The 24,383-nt window shown below is 54.8% G+C and overlaps 2 protein-coding genes across 21 annotated transcripts in view; one reads left to right on the top strand and one right to left on the bottom strand.

Moving 5' to 3' along the window:
• Positions 1-700: 700 nt before the first annotated feature.
• LRRC71 (leucine rich repeat containing 71) lies at positions 701-12,710 on the top strand. Of its 7 annotated transcripts, none has more exons than XM_050779440.1 (16): positions 701-1,056; positions 3,995-4,144; positions 4,480-4,608; positions 4,699-4,774; positions 4,994-5,071; positions 7,220-7,288; positions 7,514-7,673; positions 7,751-7,834; positions 7,911-8,000; positions 9,005-9,154; positions 9,361-9,454; positions 10,181-10,269; positions 11,431-11,472; positions 11,548-11,662; positions 12,049-12,170; positions 12,484-12,710. In XM_050779440.1, exons 1-16 carry the CDS (start codon positions 897-899, stop codon positions 12,598-12,600), a joined length of 1,725 nt encoding a protein of 574 aa, XP_050635397.1. In that variant the 5' UTR covers positions 701-896; the 3' UTR covers positions 12,601-12,710. The 7 variants fall into 7 exon arrangements, with proteins under 7 accessions (XP_050635397.1, XP_050635428.1, XP_050635449.1 ...); XM_050779492.1 differs by having other exon boundaries at positions 739-1,056; positions 11,548-11,637; XM_050779451.1 differs by having other exon boundaries at positions 739-1,056; positions 11,551-11,662.
• A 1,628-nt stretch (positions 12,711-14,338) lies between these two features.
• The window catches only part of ARHGEF11 (Rho guanine nucleotide exchange factor 11), a 109,464-nt gene continuing 99,419 nt past the window's right edge, over positions 14,339-24,383 (bottom strand). For 13 of the 14 annotated variants that reach the window (XM_050779315.1, XM_050779416.1, XM_050779386.1 and 10 more), the window contains 11 exons: positions 24,141-24,216; positions 23,714-23,881; positions 22,483-22,573; positions 21,640-21,765; positions 21,149-21,210; positions 20,009-20,227; positions 19,350-19,712; positions 18,211-18,306; positions 16,752-16,999; positions 16,317-16,506; positions 14,339-15,549 (listed from right to left, as the gene is read on the bottom strand). In XM_050779315.1, the coding sequence (XP_050635272.1) occupies positions 15,491-15,549; positions 16,317-16,506; positions 16,752-16,999; positions 18,211-18,306; positions 19,350-19,712; positions 20,009-20,227; positions 21,149-21,210; positions 21,640-21,765; positions 22,483-22,573; positions 23,714-23,881; positions 24,141-24,216 (1,698 nt within the window). In that variant the 3' untranslated portion in view covers positions 14,339-15,490. The remainder of the gene's footprint in view (positions 15,550-16,316; positions 16,507-16,751; positions 17,000-18,210; positions 18,307-19,349; positions 19,713-20,008; positions 20,228-21,148; positions 21,211-21,639; positions 21,766-22,482; positions 22,574-23,713; positions 23,882-24,140; positions 24,217-24,383) is intronic. The other variant, XM_050779403.1, reaches the window with a different exon arrangement.

A 24,383-nucleotide genomic window follows, 5' to 3' on the forward strand; every position in this document is an offset into this window, starting at 1 on the left:
GGTATGCCTTTACTCAAATGGGGCCCACCAGAGCAGAACCATCAGGGTCTAGAGTAGGAGTCAGGTGATGACTTTGAATCCCAGGTTTGTAAGGAGTGTGACTCACCTTATTAACTCGTTAGCGGATTAACTGAGTCCCCAGAGTCCTCCAGGAGGCTAAACAGTTGGGGGTCGAGAATAGAAACCTAGCACCACACCAACTGGATGGGTTTTTCTAGACCCCTTCCACCAGGTGCTCTCTCCTTACCGGACAGGTGGGTGGACTCTGGAGAGTGGACCTGCCCCCACCTGGATTCTCCCTGATGTCCTCCGACTGCCCACTACCCCGTCCCCGCCGAGTCCGCCCCGCTCCCCCGGGCTCAATTCCAGGATGCTTTGGATTGCCCGCCCTCGCCCTATACTTATCCCCGCTGCCGTCCTAAGATCCACTCGTTTCCCTCGCCATGGCTCCGCTCAGCGAGGAGCGGAGGGCTGGGTCACCCTAGCCCTTCTCCCTTAGCACAGGTTCGGCCAGCCCTGGCCCTCCGGGGCCCATCAGCTCCTGCCATCTTCGGCCGCCCTAGCCCTGCCTGCTCCGCCGGGCCCTGCCCGCCCCTCCGGCTCTCGCTCCGCCACCCGCCCTCCCGGGCTCTCCCCCCGCCTTGCTCTGCCCTGCGGCGCCCCCTGTCGGCCCCGCGTGCTCTCTGCGGTTGCCCCTTTCCCTCGGGCCCTCCCGCCTCGTGCGGTTGTCTTGGAGAGGGACGCGTAGGCGACGCCACCCCGGACCGGTCGGATCCGGTCCCTGGACGCGGAACAGAGATCCCCTGATTCAGCCACCCCCAGAGTGAGCCCCATAGAGTGCGGTCCTACCTTCCCGCCCCGACGAAGGTCCCAGAGACGCTGCAGACAACACCAGCATGTCGAGCGAGCAGAGCGCGCCGGGGCCCTCACCCAGGGCCCCGCGTCCGGGGACCCAGAAGTCTTCCGGCGCGGTGACCAAAAAGGGAGAGCGCGCGGCCAAAGAGAAGCCGGCGACTGTTTTGCCTCCCGTGGGAGAGGAGGAGCCCAAAAGCCCTGGTACGCTGGCGCCGGGGTTGGGTGATCGCCTCCAGGCTACGTCTTCCCGGGTTCCCACTAACTACTCACTGCTCGATGGCTATGGCTGAACTCATACATACCCAGGTTGAGTTCCTGCATCTCGGCTTGATAGATGTTTGAATTGAACTTGATCTTAAAGAACCCACACTCTGGTTTGGGAAGGTAACAAATACCAGTAAGATGGGATAAGATATAGAAGACAGGAAGGCCGGGGGGTGAGGGCACCAGGGGGGTTGCCAGGAGGTGTCTTTGAACAGAGTTTACAGATGTTCATTCATTGATTCAACAATTACTTTCCAAATGCCAGCCATGAGGCCAGGTATGTCAGGGAGGAGAATGAGATGGACATGGTCCTGCCCCCATGGGGTTTACATCCTCTGGGAAAGGAAAACGAGTAGAATGGTATAAGTAGATGTACAGCCCTTTTTGATGTAAGTGATAGAACCCCAATCAAACTAAGCATGAAGGGGAAATGTATCAGAAGACTTTTTGATACAAATCTGCCAGCTTCAACATCACGGGGACAAGAACTTGCTGTCTCTGGAATCAAAGTGAAACAACTTGGGAGAAAGCTCTGATGGTCCAGCATTAGCCAGGTGCTATCTCCTTGTCAGTGCTGGTGGATGAGGGGAAGGAATTATAAGACCTGGAGAAAGAACATCTTCTGGAAGGGAATATAGAATCCCCTACAAGTATGAAGCCAGTTACATTCAACACACACACACGCACACACACACAAAACGACGGCTGCTGTATAGAAAACGGGGTGGAAGGAGGCAGAGAGATGAGTTACCAGACTATTTCAACAGCCTAGTCCGGGGACAGTGGGAGTTGGGATAGGGCAGTGAGAATGGTGAGGAGTGGTTGGGTTAGGCCTCTCAAAGAAACACTTTTGAGGTAGAAGTAATAAGAGTTGGTAAAGGATTGGACAGGGTAGGGAGTGAGCGACATAGCAAGAATGATTCTCAGGCTTCTGGACTGGGCACTGGGTAGGAGGAGGTGCCATTCATGGAGATGGGAAAGCCCAAAGGAGGTGCATGTAAGGCAGGAGCTCCAAGGGGTGATGCCAGCTGGACAGCTGGACACATGGGTCAACAGTGACTAAGATAGGTTAAGGGTGGAATTGTGACTTTGGAAGCTGCTGATGTTCTGGCATAGTTAAGTCCTGGCAATGAAAGAGACCCCATAAGGAGGCAGGGAGTATAAACAGAGAAGAGGAGAGGGCTCAGGATCCAGCCTTACAGGTAGTAGAGGATGAGGAGCTGGCAGGGGAGCCTGAGCAGCCAGCAGAGAGGTAGGAGAGAATGGGAGTGACACCTGCACAGGCACCTGGATAGGACAACATGGAGGTCACGGTGGCCTTAGCAGACATCACTGTGTGCTGTGGCAGGGGCAGATGTGGGCTCGTGTCCAGTAGAGAGTGATGGCTGATATAGGAAAGTGTAGGGATTTAGAGGACATCCTATCTAATGGCTTTAATTCTCAAGAAGCTACGAGGTGAGATCATTAGAGAGCATGAGCAAGGGATGTGGGAGGGAGAAGAGCTGTGCTGTCTGACAGGTAGCTACCTGCTAAAGTGCAGAGAGAACCCATTTCCACCACGGCATGAAGTACTGTGGGGCAGCACTGTTTTACAGCAGGGCTTCTCAAGGTGCTGTCCTTGGACCAGCAACTTCAGCATCATCTGGGAAGTTGCTAAAAATGCAAAATCATGGCCCTCACCTGGTCTACTGAATCAGAATTTCTGTAGGATAGGGCCCAGGAAATTTGTTTCAACAGCTCTCCAGGTGATTTTTAAGATGTTAAAGCTTGAGAATCTCTGTTCTTGAGAAGGGAGGTATGAGTGAAGCAAGGAAGCATGAGGGGCTCTCCCAGCAGACGTAAGCTTGGGAGGGCAGGGAGGTGTGCAGGAGCCAGCCAGACCAAGGGGACATTGCAACCTCCCTATGCCCTCTTATCTGCTTCATCCATTTGGCTGTGTGCCCGGGTTCCCACTGATGGCCGGACACAAGAGGAACATGTCTCTCATGCCTTTCCTCATGAACCCTTGAGCCTCTCTGCATCCTGCCAGCCCTGCCACGCCCTCAGGCAAGCTCCCTACTGCTGAGCTGCATGTGTCCCTCCCCCACACAGCTCCTGCAGCACCTGCCCCTGTGGCCAGCGTGGTGTTCTATGGAGCTCCAGTCTAGCACTTGGCAGGGACTCCCGTCCCATCTCTAGGAGGCACTTCTTCCTGGGATGCCCATGGTGGGCAGCCAGAAAGTGCAAGTGTCCCTTGAAGACTCAGAGTCTCAAGTTCGCATAGCACAGCCCTCATGTTGGGATGTGGTGGGCATGTGTGAATTAATATAACTCACAAATGAGTTAATATTTCTACAGCATTTCAAACAGCACTGGACACTAGGAAGTGCTATATAAACACACTGGACAGGGGAAGTGTTAAATAAAAGTATCGTTCTGCTGCACTTGGGTGTATGTGTAGGGAAGGAGTAGGAGTGGAAAGGAACTCACATCGGGCCTGCGCGTCTTTCTCCCAGGGACCCTGAGCAGTTCCAGCAGGAAAAGAAGTCTTGTGAGGAGGAGGCTGGGCTGGGGACACCTGGGAAAGGCGGAGGCCCAGGCTGGGAGTGGAGAGCAGGGGTGGCAGTTGCTTTGACCTGGGAGTGGGAAAGCCAGCACACAGAAGAGGCGACCCCGTTGTCTACCGTGTACGCATGCCCCTTAATCCCCTTTCTCTGAGCTCTTGCTTTCCCCGTTTCCTATCAAGTGTTTTCAGCGTCCGTTCTTCCAGGCATTTGCAAGTTGAATGGCTGCAAAAATATCCATCTGAGGAGGGCCCCTCCGCCTGCGCGGGTGAGCTTGGGGATGCGGGGGGTGGGCGCGGCCCCTTCTCTCACACCCCCGCCCGCCCCCGCAGAGGAGTACCAGTGCACGGGGGTCCTCGAGATCGACTTCGCCGAGCTCTGCACGCGATGGGGCTACACGGACTTCCCCAAAGTTGTCAACCGGCCCCGCCCCCACCCGCCCTTCGTCCCCTCCGCGTCTTTGTCGGAAAAGGCCACCCTAGGTGAGTGACAGTGGAGCTCCCCGGTGCCTGCCAGGGTCGCTTCGTCCATCCTCAGCCTCCCTTCCCACTCCGGGCCAAATGGAGGGACGCGGGGCCGTATGTGTGTGTGAGTTGGGGGCGGGGGGATTCGACGAGGCCGGTGAGGAGGTGGAGGAGTCTCCTGTCTGCCTTTCCAAATCCCAGCAGAGGCGCGCGTGGCCGGAGAGGCAGCGCCCGCAGGCCGGCGCCTCCCGCGCTGGCGGTGTCCTCCAATCCCACCCGGGCACCCGTGGGCCGGCCCAGCGTGGAGCCTGGGGAGGTGGCTGTTCCCCTCCCTCCTCACCTCTGCCTTCCAGACGATCCGCGGCTGTCGGGGTCCTGCAGCCTCAACAGCCTGGAGAGCAAATACGTGTTCTTCCGGCCCACCATCCAGGTGGAGCTGGAGCAGGAGGACAGCAAGTCGGTGAAGGAAATCTACATCCGCGGTGAGCCCCGCTCCCCCCACCTGCCCCAGCTCCCTTCCGCTCCCCGGGCGCCTCCCAGGTCTGAGGCGCCTGCCTCCTCTTGGCCCGTAGGTTGGAAGGTTGAAGAACGGATTCTGGGTATCTTCTCTAAATGTCTGCCCCCGCTCACCCAGCTACAGGCCATCAAGTGAGAGGCACTGGGGGGATGGGCGGGAGGCCAGAGTGGGAGTTGGGGCTCCTGGTGGCTTGGGAGAGAGAACCAAGGGGCATGGGAGACTCTGGAGACGGTGGGGAGGTGGGAGGTGGGGGTTGAGGAAGGGCGCCGCTGGGAGGTCGGTGTGGGGAGAGTTTTCCAGTAGGAGGCAGCGCTCTACCTCGGTGTTTCTGCACTTACCGCCCACGCCAGCTTTTGGAAGGTGGGACTGACGGATAAGACCCTGACCACCTTCATCGAGCTCCTGCCTCTCTGTTCATCCACGCTCAGGTCAGCAGAGGGAGAGGCCCCCAGTGCCTGGGCAGCCTGGCTGGGCGGGTGGTCAGAGGGAAGCAGTGTGGGGATGGAAGTGGCAGGTCCCAGCTCCTGTGGGCCTGGCTGGCATCCCTGTGGAATCAGAAGCAGGCAAAGTCTGTTGGATCATGATACCCCCATTAGACAAGAAGCCAGGCCCGCTTTTCTGCCCACACCAGCACCCAAAGAACCTGACCTTCAGGGGCTCATCCTGTCTCCCCTGCATTAGTCTCATTACCCTCTACTCCCTCCCCAGAGGTTCTCGCTCTCCTTCCTGGCTGCCTGGGGCCCTGGTCCTGTACTAGGGGCTGGTAAGGCAAGTTCTTATCCTCCAGGAACTCACAGTCCAGGGAGGGAGAGAAAAGGAGAAAAGAATAAATACTGCAGGGCAATGTGGAGACTGGTGATGGAGGACTGGTTCATCGGGGGAGGGGGTGGGCAGAGAGAAGTGCCACCCCACTTTATGGATGTGGGGCAGGAAGACCTGGAAACCTGCCTGGAGGAGGTGGTACTGAGCTGAAGGAGGCCTAGGAGCAGGCCAGAGAGGGAATTGGGAAAGGGCATACTTGTATGGGAAGGAGCAGGAGCAAGGCATGGGGCAGGTAACTACAGGTGTGGTTGGGAGTGTAAGGGGCAAGTACCCCTCCGTGCAGTGGCTTGCCTGTCTTCCTCCTGTGGATGGCTTGGGTGCTCCTTGAGGGCAGGGACTGTATCTTCTTCAGGTTGGGGTCCCCAGCACTCTGTAAAACACCATGAAACATGTTTCATTCCATCATGGGAATTAGCTAGCAGAAAACAACTGTATTAATTCATCTGTAAATAATGTGTAAGAGTAAGTCATAGCAACATAAACAAATTGAAACTGAATGTAATCAAGTTTGTGTGACGGATGAGGCAGGCTGAAGGGTTGAACAAAATAAGAAATCATGGGAGCAAATTTTTACATGGAGTCATTTCTAGCCATTAGTTCAGTTTTTGCTGTAACTTAGAAAAGGACCTCCACTCTCACAGCACTGTTAGAGAAGCCACTGCCATGTGGATGCTCATGTTGTAGTTATGCTGTGTGACAAATTAACCCCAAGATTCAGTGCCTCAAAAGGACATACATTTATGATCTCATAGCTGCTGTGAGATGACCTGGGGGTGGGCTAGCTGAGTGCTCTGGCTCAGGGTTTGAGGTTGCCGTACAGCTGCCAACTGGGGCTGCAGTTACCTCAAGGATCAACTGTGGTGGAGAATCTGCCTCCAGGCTCGCTTGTGTGGCTGCCTGGGCCTCCCCACAGGCTGCCTCGAGTGTCCTTACCACATGGCAGCTGGCCATTTGAGAGAGTGCCAGAGAGCAGTCAAGACGGAAGCCACGGCCTTTGTAGCCTAAACCTGGAAGTGCTGTCCCATCTCTTCTGCCATGTTCTGTTCTTTAGAAGCCAGGCACTTCTTTCCCTCCACCCCACCGCCCTTCTTCTTCTTCTTCTTTTTTTTTTTTTTTTTTTTTTTTTTTTTTTTTTTTTTTTTTTTTGAGACAGAGTCTTGCTCTGTTGCCCAGGTTGGAGTACAGTGGCACAATCTTGGCTCACTGCAACTTCTGCCTCTGGGGTTCAAGTGATTCTTCTGCCTCAGCCTCCCAAGTAGCTGGGATTACAGGCACACACCACCACCTCCCGCTAACTTTTTGTATTTTTAGTAGAGACGGGGTTTCACCCTGTTGCCCAGGCTGGTCTCAAACTCCTGAGCTCAGGCAATCCGCCTGCCTTGGCCTCAAAAAGTGCTGGGATTACAGGCGTGAGTCACCGTGCTCGGCCAGAAGTGAGTCACTTCTAATATGAAGTCCACACTCAAGGGGAAGAGATGACCCAGGGGCATGAGTTCCAGGAGGTGGGGACCACTGAAGGCCATCTTAGGGGCCACCCTACCTTGGGTCACCAACTTTGGGGAGCAGCCCCTTCACAACGGGCACACCTGTTAATTTTTAGTCTGGGGAATTGTCACATATCTTTCCTATATTGGGGGGCAATCCTTCGACTCTGCTTCCTAGCTGCTTCCCAGGGAAGCACACTTCCTCTCTGTTCCCCTCCCTTACCTGGCCTCAGTGGTACCTTCTAGTTCTCAGATCTCCCCTGCCCTCAGGAAGGTGTCTCTGGAGGGGAACCCACTGCCGGAGCAGTCCTATCATAAGCTCATGGCCTTGGACAGCACGTGAGACTCCCTGCCCTCACACCCTTTCTCTGGGCCTGTCTCGAAATTCCAAGCCATTTTTAGTCCCCGCCCTTCCTTGTCCCCCTACCATCTCGGCAAGGGCTGTCGATTCCTGCCCCTACATCCTCAGACCAGACGGCCCCCTCAAGCCTTCAAGTCTCCCGTATTCCGGCGGGTGCCCTGTACCATTTCCAGCGACCCACATTCTCCCTCTGGCTGCCCCAGGATTGCGCACTTGTCTCTGCGGAACAATAACATCGACGACCGCGGGGCGCAACTCCTGGGCCAGGCACTGTCCACGCTGCACAGCTGCAACCGGACCCTCGTCTCGCTCAACCTGGGCTTCAACCACATCGGGGACGAGGGCGCGGGCTACATCGCGGACGTGCGTGCGCGGCCGGGAGGGACCCGCTGGGAGCAGGGGCGCCTCAGGCGGCTCACGCGTCCCTGCCCGCTTCTTAGGGTCTCCGGCTGAACCGTTCCCTGCTCTGGCTGTCCCTGGCCCACAATCGCATCCAGGACAAGGGCGCCCTGAAGCTGGCTGAGGTGGGTGTGCCGACCAGGTGGGGCCGGGGCGTGGACGGGCCAAGGGAGCCGACCGCTGAGAGCCAGCCTCCTTCAGGTCCTGCGCGCCTTCGAGTTGACGCACACGGAGGTGGTGGAGCGCCGGCGTCTCCTGCTGGAGAAAGGGACGCAGGAGCGCTCGCGATCGGTGAGGAGCCCCAAGGCCCCAGGACCAGCGGAGAGCGTCTCTGACCCTCGAGCCCACTCCCCAAGTCCGCTGCTTTTCAGCAAACTGGTCATCCGGTTTAATCTCCACCCTCTGTCGTGACTGTCTTTCCCTCCGATTTGTGCACAGACGTTTGCCAGGCGCCTGCTGGGCAGGCTCTAATTGCATAACCACCTTATGGGCAGTAGAGTGTACTGGTTCAGAGATACGACACTAGATTGAGAACATCTGGACCTGAAATCCGGCTCATCCATATCCCAGCTTGTAATCTTGGGCAAGCTACTAAACTTTTTTTTTTTTTAAGACAGAGTCTGGCTCTGTTGCCCAGGCTGGAGTGCAGTGGTGTGATCTCGGCTCACTGCCGTTTCTGCCTCCTGGGTTCAAGCGATTTTTCTGCCTTAGCCTCCTGAGTAGCTGAGATTACAGGCGTGTGCGACCACGCCCAGCTAATTTTTGTATTTTTTTAGTAGAGATGGGGTTTCGCTACGTTGACCAGGCTGGTCTCGAACTCCTGGTCTCAAATGATCTGCCCACTTTGGCCTCCGAAAGTATTGGGATTACAGGCATGAGCCACTGCACCTGGCCTGTGTTACTTAACTTCTCATTGCCTTAGTTTCCTCATCTGTAAGTGGGTAATTGTACCTATTTCATGACTGTTGAGAGGATTTAGTGACTTATTTCCTGCAATGCAGTTAAAATAGCGCCTGGCACTTAGCTCAATAAAAGCTGCTATTTTTTCTCCTCAATGTGAGAATCTGAGACCCTGCCTCACCGTTCATATCACCCCTACCCAGGTCCCTCTGCTATTTCTTCCCCAGAGCATCTCACCCCAGAGGAGTCCTATACAGATTATTAGGCAGGGAGGTGGGTGGGAGGGTGCTTGTCAGCTCGACTGCTCCCCAAGTATGTGTACAGCTACTTTTCATGCCCCCATTGAGGAAGGGACTCTGGCTTCTTCCTCCTTTCCCTCCCATTTGTGAGCACAGCCCTCCTCCTCTCGACATGGGGACTCCAAAACGGACCGTGAGAAGAGTCAGATGGTAGGGATCAGCAATAGTGCATTGGTGGACAAGACAGACAAGACACAGACAATGAAAACCCCTAAGGGCCTGGGCAAGAAAAAGGAGAAGTCATGGGTAGGTGTGCAATGGGACAGAGCCTGGGCACTGGACGGACAGGGGAGGGGGCTTCCATCATGTGCAGAAGCGGTGGAGGGAAGAAGGTCACACGGGCCTTTGAAGTTCCCCCTAAGGCTGCAGGTCCTAATCTGGGCTCCTTCCCTCACCACTGCCCATCCCCTCCGGAGGTGGTACTTCCACCTCTCTTCTCACATTCTCCACAGGAATTGGCCAAGAAAGAGGAGAAGTCGGGGTCTGGGCAGTCACCCACACAAGGAACCCCTAAGAAAGAAGATGCCACAAAGGCAGGCAAGGGGAGTAAGTGCGGGCGCCCTTTGGCGGCACCTTCCTGTGTGGAGGAGGGAAGAGAGCCTGGACGGGTGCAGGAGGCTGTTCTGGGCCTGGGTGCGCCTGCCTGGAGCTCATCTTGCCATGTCCCTCTGGGCTTGATTTCCTTCTCACAGAGGGATGATGTGGAGAGCCGCATCCAGCCCAGACATCCTGACCCACTGCTGTCCTCATCCCTTTTGTTGGAGCTGGAGCTCTGTGGCCCTGTCTTCAAAGAACCCACCCACCTAGCTGGGGCCCCCTCCAGTCATTTCTTTTTTTCTTTTCTTTTTTTTTTAGATGGAGTCTTACTCTGTTGCCCAGGCTGGAGTGCAGAGGTGCGATCTTGGGTCACTGCAGCCTCTGTCTCCTGGGTTCAAGCAATTCTCCTGCCCCAGCTTACCCAGTAGCTGGGATTACAGGCATGCGCCACCACGCCCAGCTAATTTTTGCATTTTTAGTAGAGACAGGGCTTCACCATATTGGCCAGGCTGGTTGCAAATTCCTGACCTCAGGTGATCCTCCTGCTTTGGCCTCCCAAAGTGCTGGGATTACAGGTGTGAGCTACCACACCCAGCCCCCTCCAGCCGTTTCTGTTGGACCCAAACCCAAAGTTGGGGGGTCTCTTTGCCTCACCTAGCCTGTTCTTTCTGGGGAGGGAGGCTGGGTGGCATTAGAAGTGTGCACTGTGCATTCTGGCTGCTCTTCTGCCCCCAGAGGTAACCATCCCTGAGCAGAAGCCAAGCAGGATAAAAGGGATCAAGATCGGGAGCAGAGAGAAGCGCAGCATCCTCCCGGAGTCCGAGGTAAGCTGCCAGGAGGAGTGGAGGCAGGGGGCACACCCCTGGGATTCCAGGCTTGCCTGAGACCTCTCACCCTAGCCGCTGCTGGAATGTGGTCTCCAGCCCCATGCTGTGGCAGCAGCCATTTACTTTCAAATTTGTCCTCCACTCCTCTCCCAACCTCACCTGAAACCCCCTCCCATCTCACCCTGGGCTTCTGTGGGAATAGTGGGAGCAGGCCCCTTCTACTTTTACTTGTCTATTAGTAGCCCACACTTTGGATCTGCTGTCTCAACTCAGCCAGGCTGCTTCCCCAGAGGCCCTCAGTTCCTCATCGCCACCTCCATCACTTGCTTGGACTGTTGCATAGGAACAAAGTGTCTTCTTTTTTGCCCCTCTCAGCAGCTCCCCGAGGAAGCCAGCGCATTTTTATGGTCATGGCACTGCCCCACGCTACCCTGTGCATAGGTCCTTCTTCAGACCCTCTCTCTTTTGCCCCTGGATCTTCTGTGCCCCCTTTCAACTTGGACCAACTTGCTGCTTGCATTGGAAGTCTTCCTGAGCTGCCTCCAGTGCTCCTACCGTCCCTCATCCCTCCATTCTGTCAGCTGCCTGAGCGTCTGCCTCTCTGTACTTTTCGCTTCCATCGGAAGACTCCCTGCACACCCTAGGCAGGGAAGGGCCCGTCTCCTTTCAGGAGTCTTCTCTGGCACCCAAGACAAAATCTTACAAAAGAGGATGTTCAGAGGCAGGAAGAGGTTGGGGTTGGCTTTCAGTTTCCATTTTTCATCTCTGCCTCTGTCTTGATCAGGCTGCTGATTGTCACTAGGACTATTGCAATTTCTTTTCATCGCGCCCGTCATTGTCAGTCACTTCCCTCCAATCTATTCTCCTCATTGCTCTAGGTGTTAGGAAACACTTAGTAAAACCTGAACGTGACATACTGTTTCACGCTTCCAGAGCCTTTGCACCTGCTTTTTTGCGTAGAACACCTTTCCCGTACATGATGTGCATTCACAGGAGACCCTTCCTGGCCTGGCCTAGGTATTCCCTTTCCGTGCTCCCACAGTGCTCTGAGTTTGCCTCTATCAGTGCTCACTCTAGACCACGTTACTTTCACTTTCTGGCTCCCCAACACAAAGGAGCTTCTTGAGGGTATGGGCTTATTTATTTTTGTATCCCCAGCACCTGGGACAAAGCCTGGACTATAGCCGGCAGTCAAAACATGTATGTTGAATGAATGAATGAATGGCCTGTTGACCAGCTCCCCTGCTGTCTGCTGCAATTAGTATTCTGCTTTAGCAGCTGGTTGTTGAGGCTACTGAGGTGATCAACCCTCTCCTGGAGCCTGTGGAGCACCGAGATGGGAAAGTTTTCATGCCTGGGAACAAGGTCCTTTTGCACCTCAACCTCCTCCGTATGTCTGCCAACCTCCTCTGTCCTCCTGCCATGAGGCTACCTGGGTCCTGTCCTGCCTGAGGGTGTCTGCCCTGACTCTATGGAGCAGACCTGGTCCTCCCATCTTTGGGCTACATGTTCCCCAAGGCTCTCTTGCACAGGGCTTGAGGGGCCAGGGGAAGTGCTGAGTCTGGGAGGCTGGGGACAGGCGATTGGAGTAATGAGGGGAGTTAGATGGGGTGTGTGTGAAGAGCTGGGTGAAGGGCCAGGTCAGGGAAAGGTGTGCCTGGGCCAGTGAGTCTGGAGTGGGGAGCTGGAGGAACTGGGCTGCTGGGGATGTCTGGTGTGTCAGGTGCCAGTGAGGCCTGTGGTGCTAAGAGGCCACCTGTCTGCACCTTCCACCAGGGAACCGCATCACAGAGGTGGGTCTGGAGGGCTTCCTCGCCACAGTGCAGTATCAGATGCAGTTCTCCAAGGCCAAGAGTGTGTCCAAGGGTCCAGTGGGGCTGCTGTGGCTGTCCCTCGCTGTGAGTCCCTTTCACTCTCTCTTGCTGAAGCAGAGCTTGCCCCTATCAATCAGCTGTCACACTAGACAGCTGCTGCAGGCAGCTTCTGTCTCCCCATTTCCAAGGAAGCTCTGTAGTTTCTCTGCTTCTTTTTAAAAATCACAACATAACCTCCGTTCGTCTTGCTGGAAGATCAGCAGTATTAATCACTCGGCTTTTTCTGCATGTCCCCCAGCCCCTAACCCACCCTGCCCCAGGACCATTTTTTTTTTTTTCTCCCAGAGCACTAATCTTCATTCCTCTTGTCAGATGTCAGCCTTCCTTTTCTTTTCAGAAAAATTGCTTCGCCCCACAATGTCCTGCGTACGCCATAATCCAGGAGCTGATGTTGCCAAGGGATCCCATCAAGGCCAAACTCAGGGAGGATGAGGCCATGGCATTCTTCCCCTAGCCCCTCCCACCTGCTTGCCTCTGAGACTCAGAAGCACCTCCTGTCCCTGTGTGGGCTGACCTCCCTGGGGGAGATCTCAGACCAATAACAAAGTCTGTTGCTATAATTTTCCTTGAGGTTGTCTGAAAACTTTCTTCCAGAACTACTTGGAACATTTAGATTTTGTGTCTGTCCATGTTACATGGCCAAGAATGGCAGAAAAGTGGTCTGAATTACAGTTCTGCTGGGGATGATCTCAGCCCCTCTGGCCTCAGTTAGCCAGGGGCATTGCCCTTCTGCCTCCTGGGGGCTAGTTCTTCCTTGCTCAGGCAATAGCCATGCCCCACCGTGTTCCCTAGGGGACATGCATTATGCCAGGGTTTGCATTCAGAAAGATTTGGGATAGGGATTAATAACTGACATGCACAGACTTGGGAGGAGAGTGGGAGCAGGAGTAGGTAACGCAGAGGAATTAAGCAAGCTTTCCCATCTGGCTGGCCCAGGTGTTTGACTACTTTGGAGGAGAGGTAAGGTTCAGCTTAAGAAAATGAACAAAGGCTTGGCAGGCCACTTTGGAGAGGGTGCTAAACGCTCAACATCTACATAGCAAAGGCTAAGCATTGAACATGAACCCTAATAACCCACCTGCAGAAGTCAGCAATCTGAAACCAGAGGTGTGAGGTTCCTGAGCCAAGTCACGGTCCCCAAACCTTTACCCTTCAGTGCTGCCTCCACTGAGGTCACCTGCCATTGCAGGTGGCTTTGGGGAGCCCACCTGTAACCTATAGCAGTGTCCGAGAAGGCGCAGATCAACAAGGACCAGCCTTCCTTCCTCACTTCTGAGCAGATTCAACCTGTTCCACGTTCTCTAGTCGTACTTCTCTCACTCCACTGCCTCTGCCTACCTAGAATTCCCTTGTCCTGCCATCTTACTTTGTGTGGCTCAGTGGCGCTTAGGCCTGTCTCCTGCCTCTGAGTGCCTGGAGCCCTCCTAGTCTGACTGCCCCAGCTGTCTCTGCAGCTGGTTGTAGAGCGAGCTTCTCCAGGAAAAACCCATCATTTCTTTGAATTCCCAACACTGAACACATTGAGGTGCTGGATGGTCACCCCAGCTTCTGCAGGGAACCTTGCCATGTCCTCCAGAGCTTCGGTGACCCCTTCAGCCCATATCCTTATCCCACCCTTCATCATTAATGACTCCTGTATCAATTCTGATGCCCAAATACACTGTTCCCTAATGAGGACATAGCTGAGGATTGTGAGAGGGAGTCAGGGTTAGGGCTGGAAGAGAGTTTGTCACTTGAATCCAACACTGAATGTCAGGAGACAGGTGATATGGTTAGTCTTGGTGATGTGGCTGCGTCTGTGGGAGGATGTGGATGGATGACAGTGACGAACTGGCCAGGCCCAAGGCAACCCTCCCGCTTAGGTTTGGCTTTTAAAGTCCTCAAGCTCATTGAGGGCAGCTCATGAGACCTCTTTGGGTCCACTGCTCCTTTATATACATATATATGTGTGTTTGTGTGTGTGGAATCAGTGTCTTGTCATGTTTTCTCCATGGGGGTTGTATAACTTAAGTTTGCCCAGCCCCTAGTTCAGCAAGTACACATCTGAAGGAACAGGCGAGGGAACAGGCAAGACCTGGGTCTAGGGGTGAGAGGGCTCCCTCTGGTTCCCACTATCCAATCCTATCCAGTCTTACAGGGAACAAACACCGTACCTTTTATCACAGCGATTCCAAGAAACACACATACCACCATTGAAGAATATTTAACTTTTCTTAAAAAAAAAATCTTAACCATGAAAGGAAGAAAATAAAAGAGTATACATTATCTTAACAGCAAAACAGTCATTTCCATATCTATATTTTATATATTATATATATATTTATATATATATATATGTATATATACACCTAGCACAGTGTGTATATTCTATTCATCAGGGAGAGTTGGGTGAGGACATGGTGATGGGGCTAATGCTGTGGTGGCCCCTTGGATGGTCCTGGGTGAATTCAGGGACTCAGCATTCAGACCCGCTATCCCCACCTCCTGGGCCCAGTCTTCAGCTCCGTACCTGCTTCACTGGTTTTCTACAGGGACAGGGTGGGGAAGGAGGGACATAGGTGGGGTAAGAAACTCCCCATGGTCCCCATCTTGTGCAGATGAGAAGTCCAGGGAGGGAGGGAGTAGCCCGGCAGCAAGCTGTGGAGGGCAGGCTCTGCAGCCAGGTGGGACGGGGAGCCAGAAGACCTTCCCACTCACAGCGACAGGGACACTCAGGCCTGGCTCCCCCTTGAGGCTCGATCCTCGAGCTGGGTTGTTAACTAGGAGATAAAAGTGAACCCCCTCTTCCCTAAGCAGCTTCTTCCATATAACTGCCTCCAGCACTTCAGGAACAGGAACAAAAAAGGTCAAAGTTATTTACAATAGCAAAGATGCACATACGATACATACATATTTATAGGAAACCAAAGTGACAAAGGGGAGGGGAGGCACCCACCTCCGCCTGGGGTCTTATGGAGAAAGAGGGGAGGAAGAAAGTGCATTTACACAGAAGCCTCCTCCTTTCACTTGCATGTCTGAGGGCAGCGCATGTACAGGCGTGCACGCACATGTGGGGTGAGGGCAGACCATGGTGAGTGGGGGCCTTTCAGATGCAGTCAGCATGCTTTGGAGACACAAGGCCTTGGAGGGTTGGGCTGAGGGAGGGAAAAGACACTGAAACTTGACTCCGATTTGAGCAGACCAAGCAACATGCGGGTCTCCCCCAAGGCCTTGGCTGGATCCTAGTTTCCCCAACTGCCTCCTCCACAGGGAGGAGCGTTGGGATCCCCCCTACCCTGTGCCCTGGTCTCAGGCCAGTCCCTGAAGGAGGAGTGGGGACACAGAGGATTTGGTGGTTTGCACGGTTATGGTCCTGGTGACGCAGCTGCGTCTGCTGCGCTGTCTTCCAGGGGGGCGTCAGAGCCTGTGGGAGGAGGATGAAGGTAAGGAACTGGCCAGCCTGAGGTGACCGCTTCCACATGATCTGTCTAGAAAGTCTTCAGGCTCATGAGAGCAGCCCCTTCAGCACCTTCCTTCTCCTCCAGAAACCCCAGTTTCTTGCAGGGCTTGAAAAGGGTTGTCTACTGAACTCCACTTTCATCAGCCCCTAAAGCCCTTAGATCAGGTAGGTACATGCCTTGTCTTCCTGAGTTATGACACAGCTGTGTCCCTGGCTCACCCAGTGTGGTTCTGAACCATTTAATCAGCACCAGTCTTAGGCTGGCACTGTGTGTGCACCTGCAATCCCAGCTGCTTCAGAGGCTGAGCAGGGAGGATCACTTGGGCCCAGGAGTTTGAGACCAGCCTGGGCAACATAGCCAGGCCAGCCCTTGTCTCGAAGAAATAGAAAATATATTTTATATATGTATATATACACATACACACACACACACATATATATGTAATTTTAAAAAGTACTGATCTTAGATGTGAGACCAGGCTCCTCCTGGTTTGTTACCTCCATATACAAGGAAAAAGAGGGCTCAATTCTAAGCTCCCCATTTTTCCAGGGAGCTTCTGTGGGACTTCCCTAAAAAGATCCCTCTCTGAAGCTGAGGGAATGAATTCGTTTCACTCAAGGGGAAACCAGACTCTCAGAACCACTATCTCTCACTGCTTAGTGATGTGTCCTCACCAGGTGGCGGACTTCTCCCCTATGGTAGGTCCTGAGAGGGACCTGGCTTCACTCACCATCCTCAGGGCAGGGCCCCAGTTCATGGCTGTTCCTGGAGTCAGAAGCCAGGGGCTCCTTAGTGGGAGGTGAGAGGGAGCCGTCTGTCCATCTAGCTGCTTCTGTGTGGAAACTGCCCACAGGCGTGGTGCCACCAGATGACTCTCCCCCGAGGGACTTGAGCAGCTCTCTGTGGGCCAGCTCCATATCCTGGAAGAGTCGGCGGGGGAATGTCTGCTCAAGTCCTTCTATTCCTAAGGCCCCTGGGGAAGGGGTCATACTCTGATCTGTGCTGGGCCTTGGGGATGAGGCTGTGATTTAAGGGTGGCTGGGGGAAGATTCCCGGGCCAGGACAGGATCTAGGGCTCCCGCGAAGACACACATCTCACTCATGGGGAATGGTTTTGGAGTGATGGACTGAAGGCCTGCAGGGACCCAAGCCCTGTTTCCCTCACCTTGAGCCTGTTGAGCTTGAGGGTGAGCTGCTCAATGGTACGGAAGATCATGCCTACGTCCCTGAGGGCCAGGCTTGGGGGAGAGCGGCTGAGGCGTCTTGGGTCTCCATTGCCTCCCTGCAGCTGAGGCCGAGGCTCTGCCTGCCCTGCAGGGACACTGTCAGGCTGAGGGGGGCTTGTGGGTACCCCTGAGTGGTCGGTGCTTGAGTCCAGGGGTCCTGCTGGCATGCTGACATAAAAGCAGTTCCCTGTCCCCACAGTAAGAGAATGAGATCAGGAGGCAAACAGAGAAGTTGAAGCTATCCTCCCGCTCCTGTGGGATTCCCTAGCCACCCGACAGAGCAGGCCAGGCAGTCCTCTCCAGATGAACTTGCAGCACATGGGCCTTGCTCACTGTCTGCCAGCCCCCTAAAAGCCCTGCTCCCGAGACTCTCTCTTTTTTTTGAGACGGAGTCTCGCTCCGTCACCAGGGTAGAGTGTAGTGGCGCGATGTTTGCTCACTGCAACCTCCGCTTTCTGGGTTTAAGCAATTCTCCTGCCTCAGCCTCCCGATTAGCTGGGATTACAGGCCTGTGCCACCATGCCCAGCTAATTTTTGTATTCTTAGTAGAGATGGGGTTTCACCATGTTGGTCAGGCTGGTCTCGATCTCATGACCTCGTGATCCGCCCGCTTCGGCCTCCCAAAGTGCTGGGATTACAGGCATGAGCCACCGCGCTCGGCCACTCCCGAGATTTTCTAGATGGCACTTTGTTCAGTCTGGCCCCAACCCAGGGGAGATGCTGAGTGGTGAACTCAAGGGAGAAGTGGCAGAGCTGCAGTATTTCATTTGGGGAAATCAGAGTGGCTCCCCGTCCTTGAGTAAACAGATTGTGGACTGGTTTCAGGCTCTTTTGAAAGGAGCAGGCAGCAGCCCTCCTGCCCTGCCTGACTCCAGCTCTGGATGAACTGCAGCCCTGCCCTGCCCCTCTTCCATCCATGCCATGATCCTCTGGAGGTCCCTTGACCCAACCAAGGGGTGTCAGAGAGAGCTGGAGGAAGGACGTGGAGGGTTCCTGACAGGCAGGAAGCACAGAGAACCACTGTGGAACCTGGGGGGCCCTTTCAGCCGATTTCCACAGTGACACTGGAGCAGCGGCTGAGGTGGGGAAGTGGCTGCTCGAGTATCAGGTGAAGGACACTGGGTCCCCAGAACCAGGCCAGGCTTCCCTGCCCCTCCCACAATTGCACACAGGCATTTATCCCTGCCACTCTGAACAGGAGCCTGGACAGGTGGATTCTTAAGACAGCACAGGGCCTGTCCCTGTCTTTAGAGCCAGATCTTCCTCCTCCTCCCCATTCCAGGCAGCTGAGGGAGCTTGTGGGTGTGTGTGTGACCATGGGCAGGGGTCTGACTCTGCCCTCACAGGTTCCACACTCCAGTCCTGGCCTGTCTTTAGCTCCAAGGAGAAAGTTATTACCCGTAGCCTTTGTTCCGCCTTCCACTTCAGGTGGCCCAGGCTCTGGCTGGCCACTCTCTGGTAGTGCAGGGACAACCTTGCTGCCTGCCACCTCAGCTGCACCGACACCACCACCACCAGGAAGAGGAGAGACCAGAAGACAAGGAAAGGGAAGGGAGAGAGAACAGGAAGGAGAGAGGGCAGGAGGTGGGGACGGGGGAGGAGAAAACGGGAAGAACAAGGTGAACACAAGATCATACACGATGACATCCCAGGCAGTGCAGAGAACTTTCCACCAATTCACCAGCAGAGAGAGAAGGAAGGTCAGTTCCCAGAAACCCAGGAGAAGGCGGGCATTGGGCAGATGGAATGAAAAATGCTGCTGGAAGGGCGGCAGAGTGGAACCTCAGGGGAGGGCAGGCCCACTAGCGCGGAACCCCACCCCGGGTGTGCCCCAGGTTTTGTTCTTTCTTGCCACCCTCTCAGACCAGCCCACTCTTCCCGGGGCAGGGACCTTCCTCCCTGGGCTCACTGCTTGGGCTGGGCAGACCTGTCGGCCTCCCTGTGAGCTTGTCTTGGCTTTTCTTGTCTCAAGGCTGCCCATGGTGTTTTCCAACCCGGGGTGCCCTCCCTGCCACCTTATTCACTCCCCATACCCCTCACTCGCCAAATGTCTTCTCAGCTTTGTCTTCCACCCCTTCCAGTCCCAGCTGCCACCTCTACTGCCCTAGGTGCTGTTGCCTGGTGTGAGGGGCTGCATGCACCTGCCCTGTCTTTCCCAGCCTGAGGCTCCTGAGAAGGGCGGCTCTTTTCCGTGGGACCAGATGAGTGAGGAGCGCTAACAGAGACTGGTTGCTGGTAGCTGGTTTGTGCCAGGCAGAAGGAAATGTCCTTATGTGTTACAAAATGAAGTTCAGAGATGATTCAGAATTTTGTGTAAAGCCACACAGATATTAAGTGGCAGAGCTAAGCTCTGAATCTCGACTGCCTAACTCCAAAGCCTGCCTGGTATCAGCGTGTCTCCTTCATCCAGGACCAAGTGTAGGTCTCTGCTCACAAGGTACGCAGGGGGAATATAGGGAAGGAAGCAGCTATTCGGAAGACTTATCTCACCTAGCAAGGGAGCTTGTCTCCCCACTGGACACTCCCATTTATTTTACCTTTTCTTACAACTTTGTAACCTCCTGCTGCCTCTGTGCTTGAAGCATCTTCAGCCAGATTCCTGTCCAGTTCTGGAGACTCCCATATCCCAGAATTTCTGGTCCTTGGGGGTAGGTGTTCCAGAGAACAGAGACCCACGTCCTCCTGCTCTGGCTGTCCCCCCTCTGGCCCTGCAAGCTGGGTGTTGTCCCCTTGACCCCCAGGGGGCGCCTGCCCTGGGGAGCCTGGGTCCCAGGGGTGAGAGGTGACACTGATGACAGAAGGTGTGGGTGTCAGGTCGTCCTCGGGCTCCCGGGCAGCCTGAGTTTCCATGGTGTGACCTGGCAGCAGGCTCCACAGGATCAGGTGTCGCAAGTTCTCCACTGGAAGGGAAACAGGGTGGTGTCTTCCCAGCACAGGATGGCACACCACGCCAGAAGGATCGCTGTGCTGCCCCACCGACCCCAAGGTGGTGACCTCAGGCACAGGTGAAGCTGGAGGGCTCTGGTCAACTAGCTGGTGGGGGCTGGGTGGGGAATGACATCTGTCTCTGCATCCATCTCTCCTCAAGCACACCAGGGAGAGCCTTCGGGAAGGTGGAGGGTGCAGGCGCCTGCCAGTTCACACTGGCTGTGCAACTGGGGACCAGGGGCTGACAGCAGGGCCTTGAAGCACTCACCATCTTCCAGAGCGGAGTCAGCGAGCCCTTCCATGAACAGAGGGCCTGGGAAGGCCAGGTTGATGGGGTTTCTTGTCCTGATGCCCCTGTTCTCTCCATCTAGGGATGTAGAAGGGCAAGGCAGGACACCCAGTTCCTCTTCCTCTGCACTGCCCTCCTGCTCGGGGTCCTCTAGCAGGACCGGGTGCTTCCCTTGGACCCTCTGCTGGGGCCCAGTGCCTGTTTTGGATGAGAGAAGAAGGCAGGGAAAGGGAGACAGCTTGTATGGGAAAGCCTATGCGCAGCTTTGGAGCCAAAGGGCTGGGAACACGGATTCGTTCTACCGTTGTTTACTGAGAACTTCCTGTGGCCGGCACTGTCCCAGGCTCTTGGCATATGACAGTAAGCAAAACAAAAAGATCCCTGCCCATGTTGAGCTTACATTCTAGTGGAGGGACATACAAAAATAAGACTCTTCAGTCAATTATGTAGTTTGTTAGAAGGCAGTAACTTCCACGGGAAAGAAGACAACAGCAGGGCATGGGGCTGGGGGCTGGGCAGTGCTGGCTACAGTATTAAACAGATTGGACCAAGAGGACACTGGAATGAAGACATGAAGGAGGTGTGGCGTTAGGAGGAAAAGCATTCTAAGCAGAAGGAAACAACAGACACCCAGCCAGGAAGCCCGAGATTTCTCCTGAAACCCAAGACCCCAGGTTACTTCACACATAAGCTCTCAATGAGAATGCTGTCCCCATCACAGTAACTGCATCTTAAGCCCTTTGAGCTCCCCAGGACCCCATGTTTTCCACCCCCATAGTTGCAGTACGCATCTCTCTCCCCAACAGTAACCCCCTGGCGGATGCAGGGCCCGTGGATCCCGCCAGACTGCTCGTCTTCTTCCATGGCTGACGCTGTCACCCAGAGAGGCTGGGTGGGAATCTCTGGTCAGGTGAGTGAGTTCACCCTTTCTTAAGTCTGTTCACTCTGCTCTCCTTCCTCTTCCAGATTCTTCCTCCTGCCCTGTTTCTTCTCTACTCTTTATCAAAACCTCACACCCCGGGCCCCGATGGACTCTCCCATCGCCCCATACTCACACCCAACCTGTGCCTACAGAAAAAGGCCTGGGCAGGCTCCCACAGGACAGTTCAGGGCCCTTACCTCCAGGCAGCTCCTCGGGTTCGGGTTCACCATGGAACACGTCTGAGTCATCCAGTTCTACCCTGAGGGAGGAAACCAACTCAGGGTGAGATGTCAGGAGATTCCACCCTGGACTCATGTGTTAGAATGGGCAATGCAGTAGGACCCGAGAAGGACGGTGTGGGCCTCCTCACCTGGCTGGTCTGCTTGGCAACCCGGAGAGGAGGGGGGCTGCTGGCTGAGCTTCTCTGGTCCCCTGCTCTACATCCCCCTCACCCTACTTCAGGCTCAGCTCTATTACAGCCAGGTGGCAGACTGTGGGGGAGCGGACAGGGACAGGAAGCAGGGATGGGGGCATGTTTCTCCATCTGCCAGCGCTTGGAGCTGTCTGCTCCCTGCTAGCATTTCCCTGTTGTGGCTGTCCACCCCTGGGGTTGAAGGGCTTAGAAGCAGCAGGAAACAGGAGGTTTGGAGTGGAGAGAGTGCGGGGTCTGGAGGGCTAAGTGCTGCACCTGCTGGGTGTGAGGCCCTGGTGGGCTGGCTCCTGGGGGCCTGGGGGTGGAGGATGGATGGGCATCGGGGCAGCTCCGGGGTGCCTGGTGGCATTCCGCACGGCCTCTTCTAAGAGCTCCATCCATCTGTTGCTCGGCAGGAACAGAGAGGACTGTAGTGAGAGCAAGATAGTGGCACACACCACCCCGTACTGAGCCCACTGGAGCAAGGCTTCCAGGCCCTTCTCCAGGCCCTAAGAACCCTCTGCCTGGCAGGTGCCCACCTCCCTGTACAGTCCTCCCGGGCTGCTCCCTTGGGGTTATATTACTTGCAGCTACCAAATCCTGGACACCAACCCTCTGTTACACTCTGGGCAAAGCATTCTGTGTTTTCTCTCTAAAGTAATTCTCTAACAGGTAGCATTAGCCACATTTTGAAAGATGAAAACCCTGGAGTTGGGAAACTGTTTGACTCGACCTGTCTCCTTCCACTGTACCACGCCATCTCTGGCAGCTGCTGTCAGAGAACATGGGTTGGGCAGGAGGCAAATGCTTGAGAAGGATGCATGAATCTAATTCGCCTGACGGTGAAGGGAGTAGGGCAGGAAGGAAAGCAGCAGCAGCAGCAGCTGCTGGAAGACTGCCAGAAACTCATTCTCCCAGAAGTGGGCCTGGCGACTAGCTCAGGGGTGATGACCCCTCCCAGCTTCTCTACTTCTGTCCTACCTCCCACTTCCCTTCCCAACCCCCTGTCCAGGCACTGCTCTGGGGCCCAGTCCTGGTGTTGCTATCCACTGTCCTCATACACACCACCCTGGTCCCAAAGGGACTGTGGTTACGGGTAACCCCTCAATCAATTCTCACGTGTTCTTGTCTGATGATGTCAATGCAACCAGCTCATAGATCTGGGGTGGGCCCAGCTTGGAGGTGCAGATGATGAAGAAGGCCCGTTTATCTGTGTGAGGAAAGGAAGGTAGAAGGGTCTGTACTAGGGATGGGAGGTGTGACTGCAGCCTGGGCCAGGGTGACAGAGTGGGATTCAAAGCCCTGACCCTCAACGCGGATGGAGAGTGCAGCACGAGACAGATGTGGATCATGAGGACCACTTGGAACCCACTTACACAAGGGACAGAGGAAATTCCAGGACCCCTAATGTCATCTTTCACAGCCACCCCATTCCTCTCCTGCTCTAATAATAGTGATGGCTGATGTGTGTATGGTGCTTAGGATTTATAAAACTTTTTATTGTTTTTTGAGACGGAGTCTCACTGTCGCCCAGGCTGGAGTCAGTGGTGCCATCTTGGCTCACTGCAACCTCCACCTCCCAGGTTCAAACAATTCTCCTGCCTCAGCCTCCCGAGTAGCTGGAATTACAGGTGCCTGCCAACATGCCTGGCTAATTTTTGTATTTTTAGTAGAGACAGGTTTCACCATGTGGGCCAGGCTGGTCTTAAACTCCTGACCTCAAGTGATCTGCCTGCCTCAGGCTCCCAAAGCAGTGGGATTATAGTTTATAATTTTATAAAACTTTTTCATACCTGTCATTCCTTTTGATGCCCCCAAGAGGTAGGGTAGGTATCACTCCTATCTTACAGACAAAAAAAGTGAATCCAGAGAATTTTGCTCCAGAGCCCTTTCTCACACACACTGCACTTCTCATTGAAACGTCTCTGTCCACTGGACCCAGCTCTGTACCGTGGGTACTAACATCTTCTGTAACCAAACTCTGCCCAAGTCACTCTTATAGCAGATAAGGCTTGTCCTACTCATTCTGCCTAATCCCATTCTTCCCAATCCTGCTCAGACACTCTTACCCCATCCTGGGTGTGCACGTCCCATCCAAACCAGCACTGTGCTTGAGGACTGCTGACCACCCCTGTGCCTGGTTGTCTATCTTCCTCTTGGTCCCCATCCTAACCCTCATCCTACCCCACTTTGGGCCAGTCCTCCTGCTTAGGCTGGGTCAGGACAGGAGGAAAGGAACACAGGTGGACAGGTAGGTCCTGTAAAGGCTCCACACTGACCCTGCCTCACCCAGCACTCGCTGGACATGGTCCCTGAGCCCCAGGCCAGCCTGGACCATCTCCCCAGGTACCTGTGGCCACAGAGCGGATGAGCACAGCATTGAGCTTGAGTACAGGGCTGAAGGTCTGCTTGCTGTCTGAGGAGCCCACAGCGGTCTTGCTGTGGCATTTCAGCAGTAGCTTCTCGTCCTGTTTCTGCAGCAGCACTAGGAGGTCCTCCAGCAGCAGCACATGGAGGTCTGGAGGGGTATGGTCGTGGGGAGACGTTCCCTGGTGCCCACTCATCCTTCATGAGCACAATGTAGGGCCATAGGCTCTTGGAGGCTCTAGGAAGCCCTGGGAGTCTGGTGACCCCATTTCTCTCTCTGGTTACTCCCTTCCCATGTCCTGAGCTATCACCTCCAGTCATGTTTCAATGCTTGGGAAAGACAGAGAGAAAAGCCCAGGGAGGCCCACCCACTGCAGGTTCCCACTCAGTCCCAGTCCCCTGGCACATACCCAAGGTCTTATCCTTGCTGATCCTCCAGGTCAGGGGCCCCTCGTGGATCATTTTTCTGGTTGTAAGATCCAGGCTCTGTTAAGGAGACACCATTCATTCATTCATTCAAGTGTTTGAGAACCTACTGTGTGCCAGACATTGTGTTAAGGTGCTGGGAATTGGTAAGTAAGAAAAAGTCCTTGCTCTTACTCTCTTGTGGGGGATGAAGACAAGCAAAAAGGTAACTGTGAAGTCATGTGCCA

This window comes from Macaca thibetana, chromosome 1, assembly GCF_024542745.1.
Source record: "Macaca thibetana thibetana isolate TM-01 chromosome 1, ASM2454274v1, whole genome shotgun sequence".
In the NCBI taxonomy this organism is placed as follows: Eukaryota; Metazoa; Chordata; class Mammalia; order Primates; family Cercopithecidae; genus Macaca; species Macaca thibetana.

Excerpts from the sequence above, each read along its gene's own strand:
- LRRC71 (XM_050779440.1), top strand. The coding sequence starts at position 897 with ATGTCGAGCGAGCAGAGCGCGCCGGGGCCCTCACCCAGGGCCCCGCGT. Across the intron at positions 1,057-3,994 it reads GGAGGAGCCCAAAAGCCCTG|AGGAGTACCAGTGCACGGGG; the intron begins GTACGCTGGCGC and ends CCGCCCCCGCAG. Across the intron at positions 10,270-11,430 it reads GCATCCTCCCGGAGTCCGAG|CACCTGGGACAAAGCCTGGA; the intron begins GTAAGCTGCCAG and ends TTGTATCCCCAG.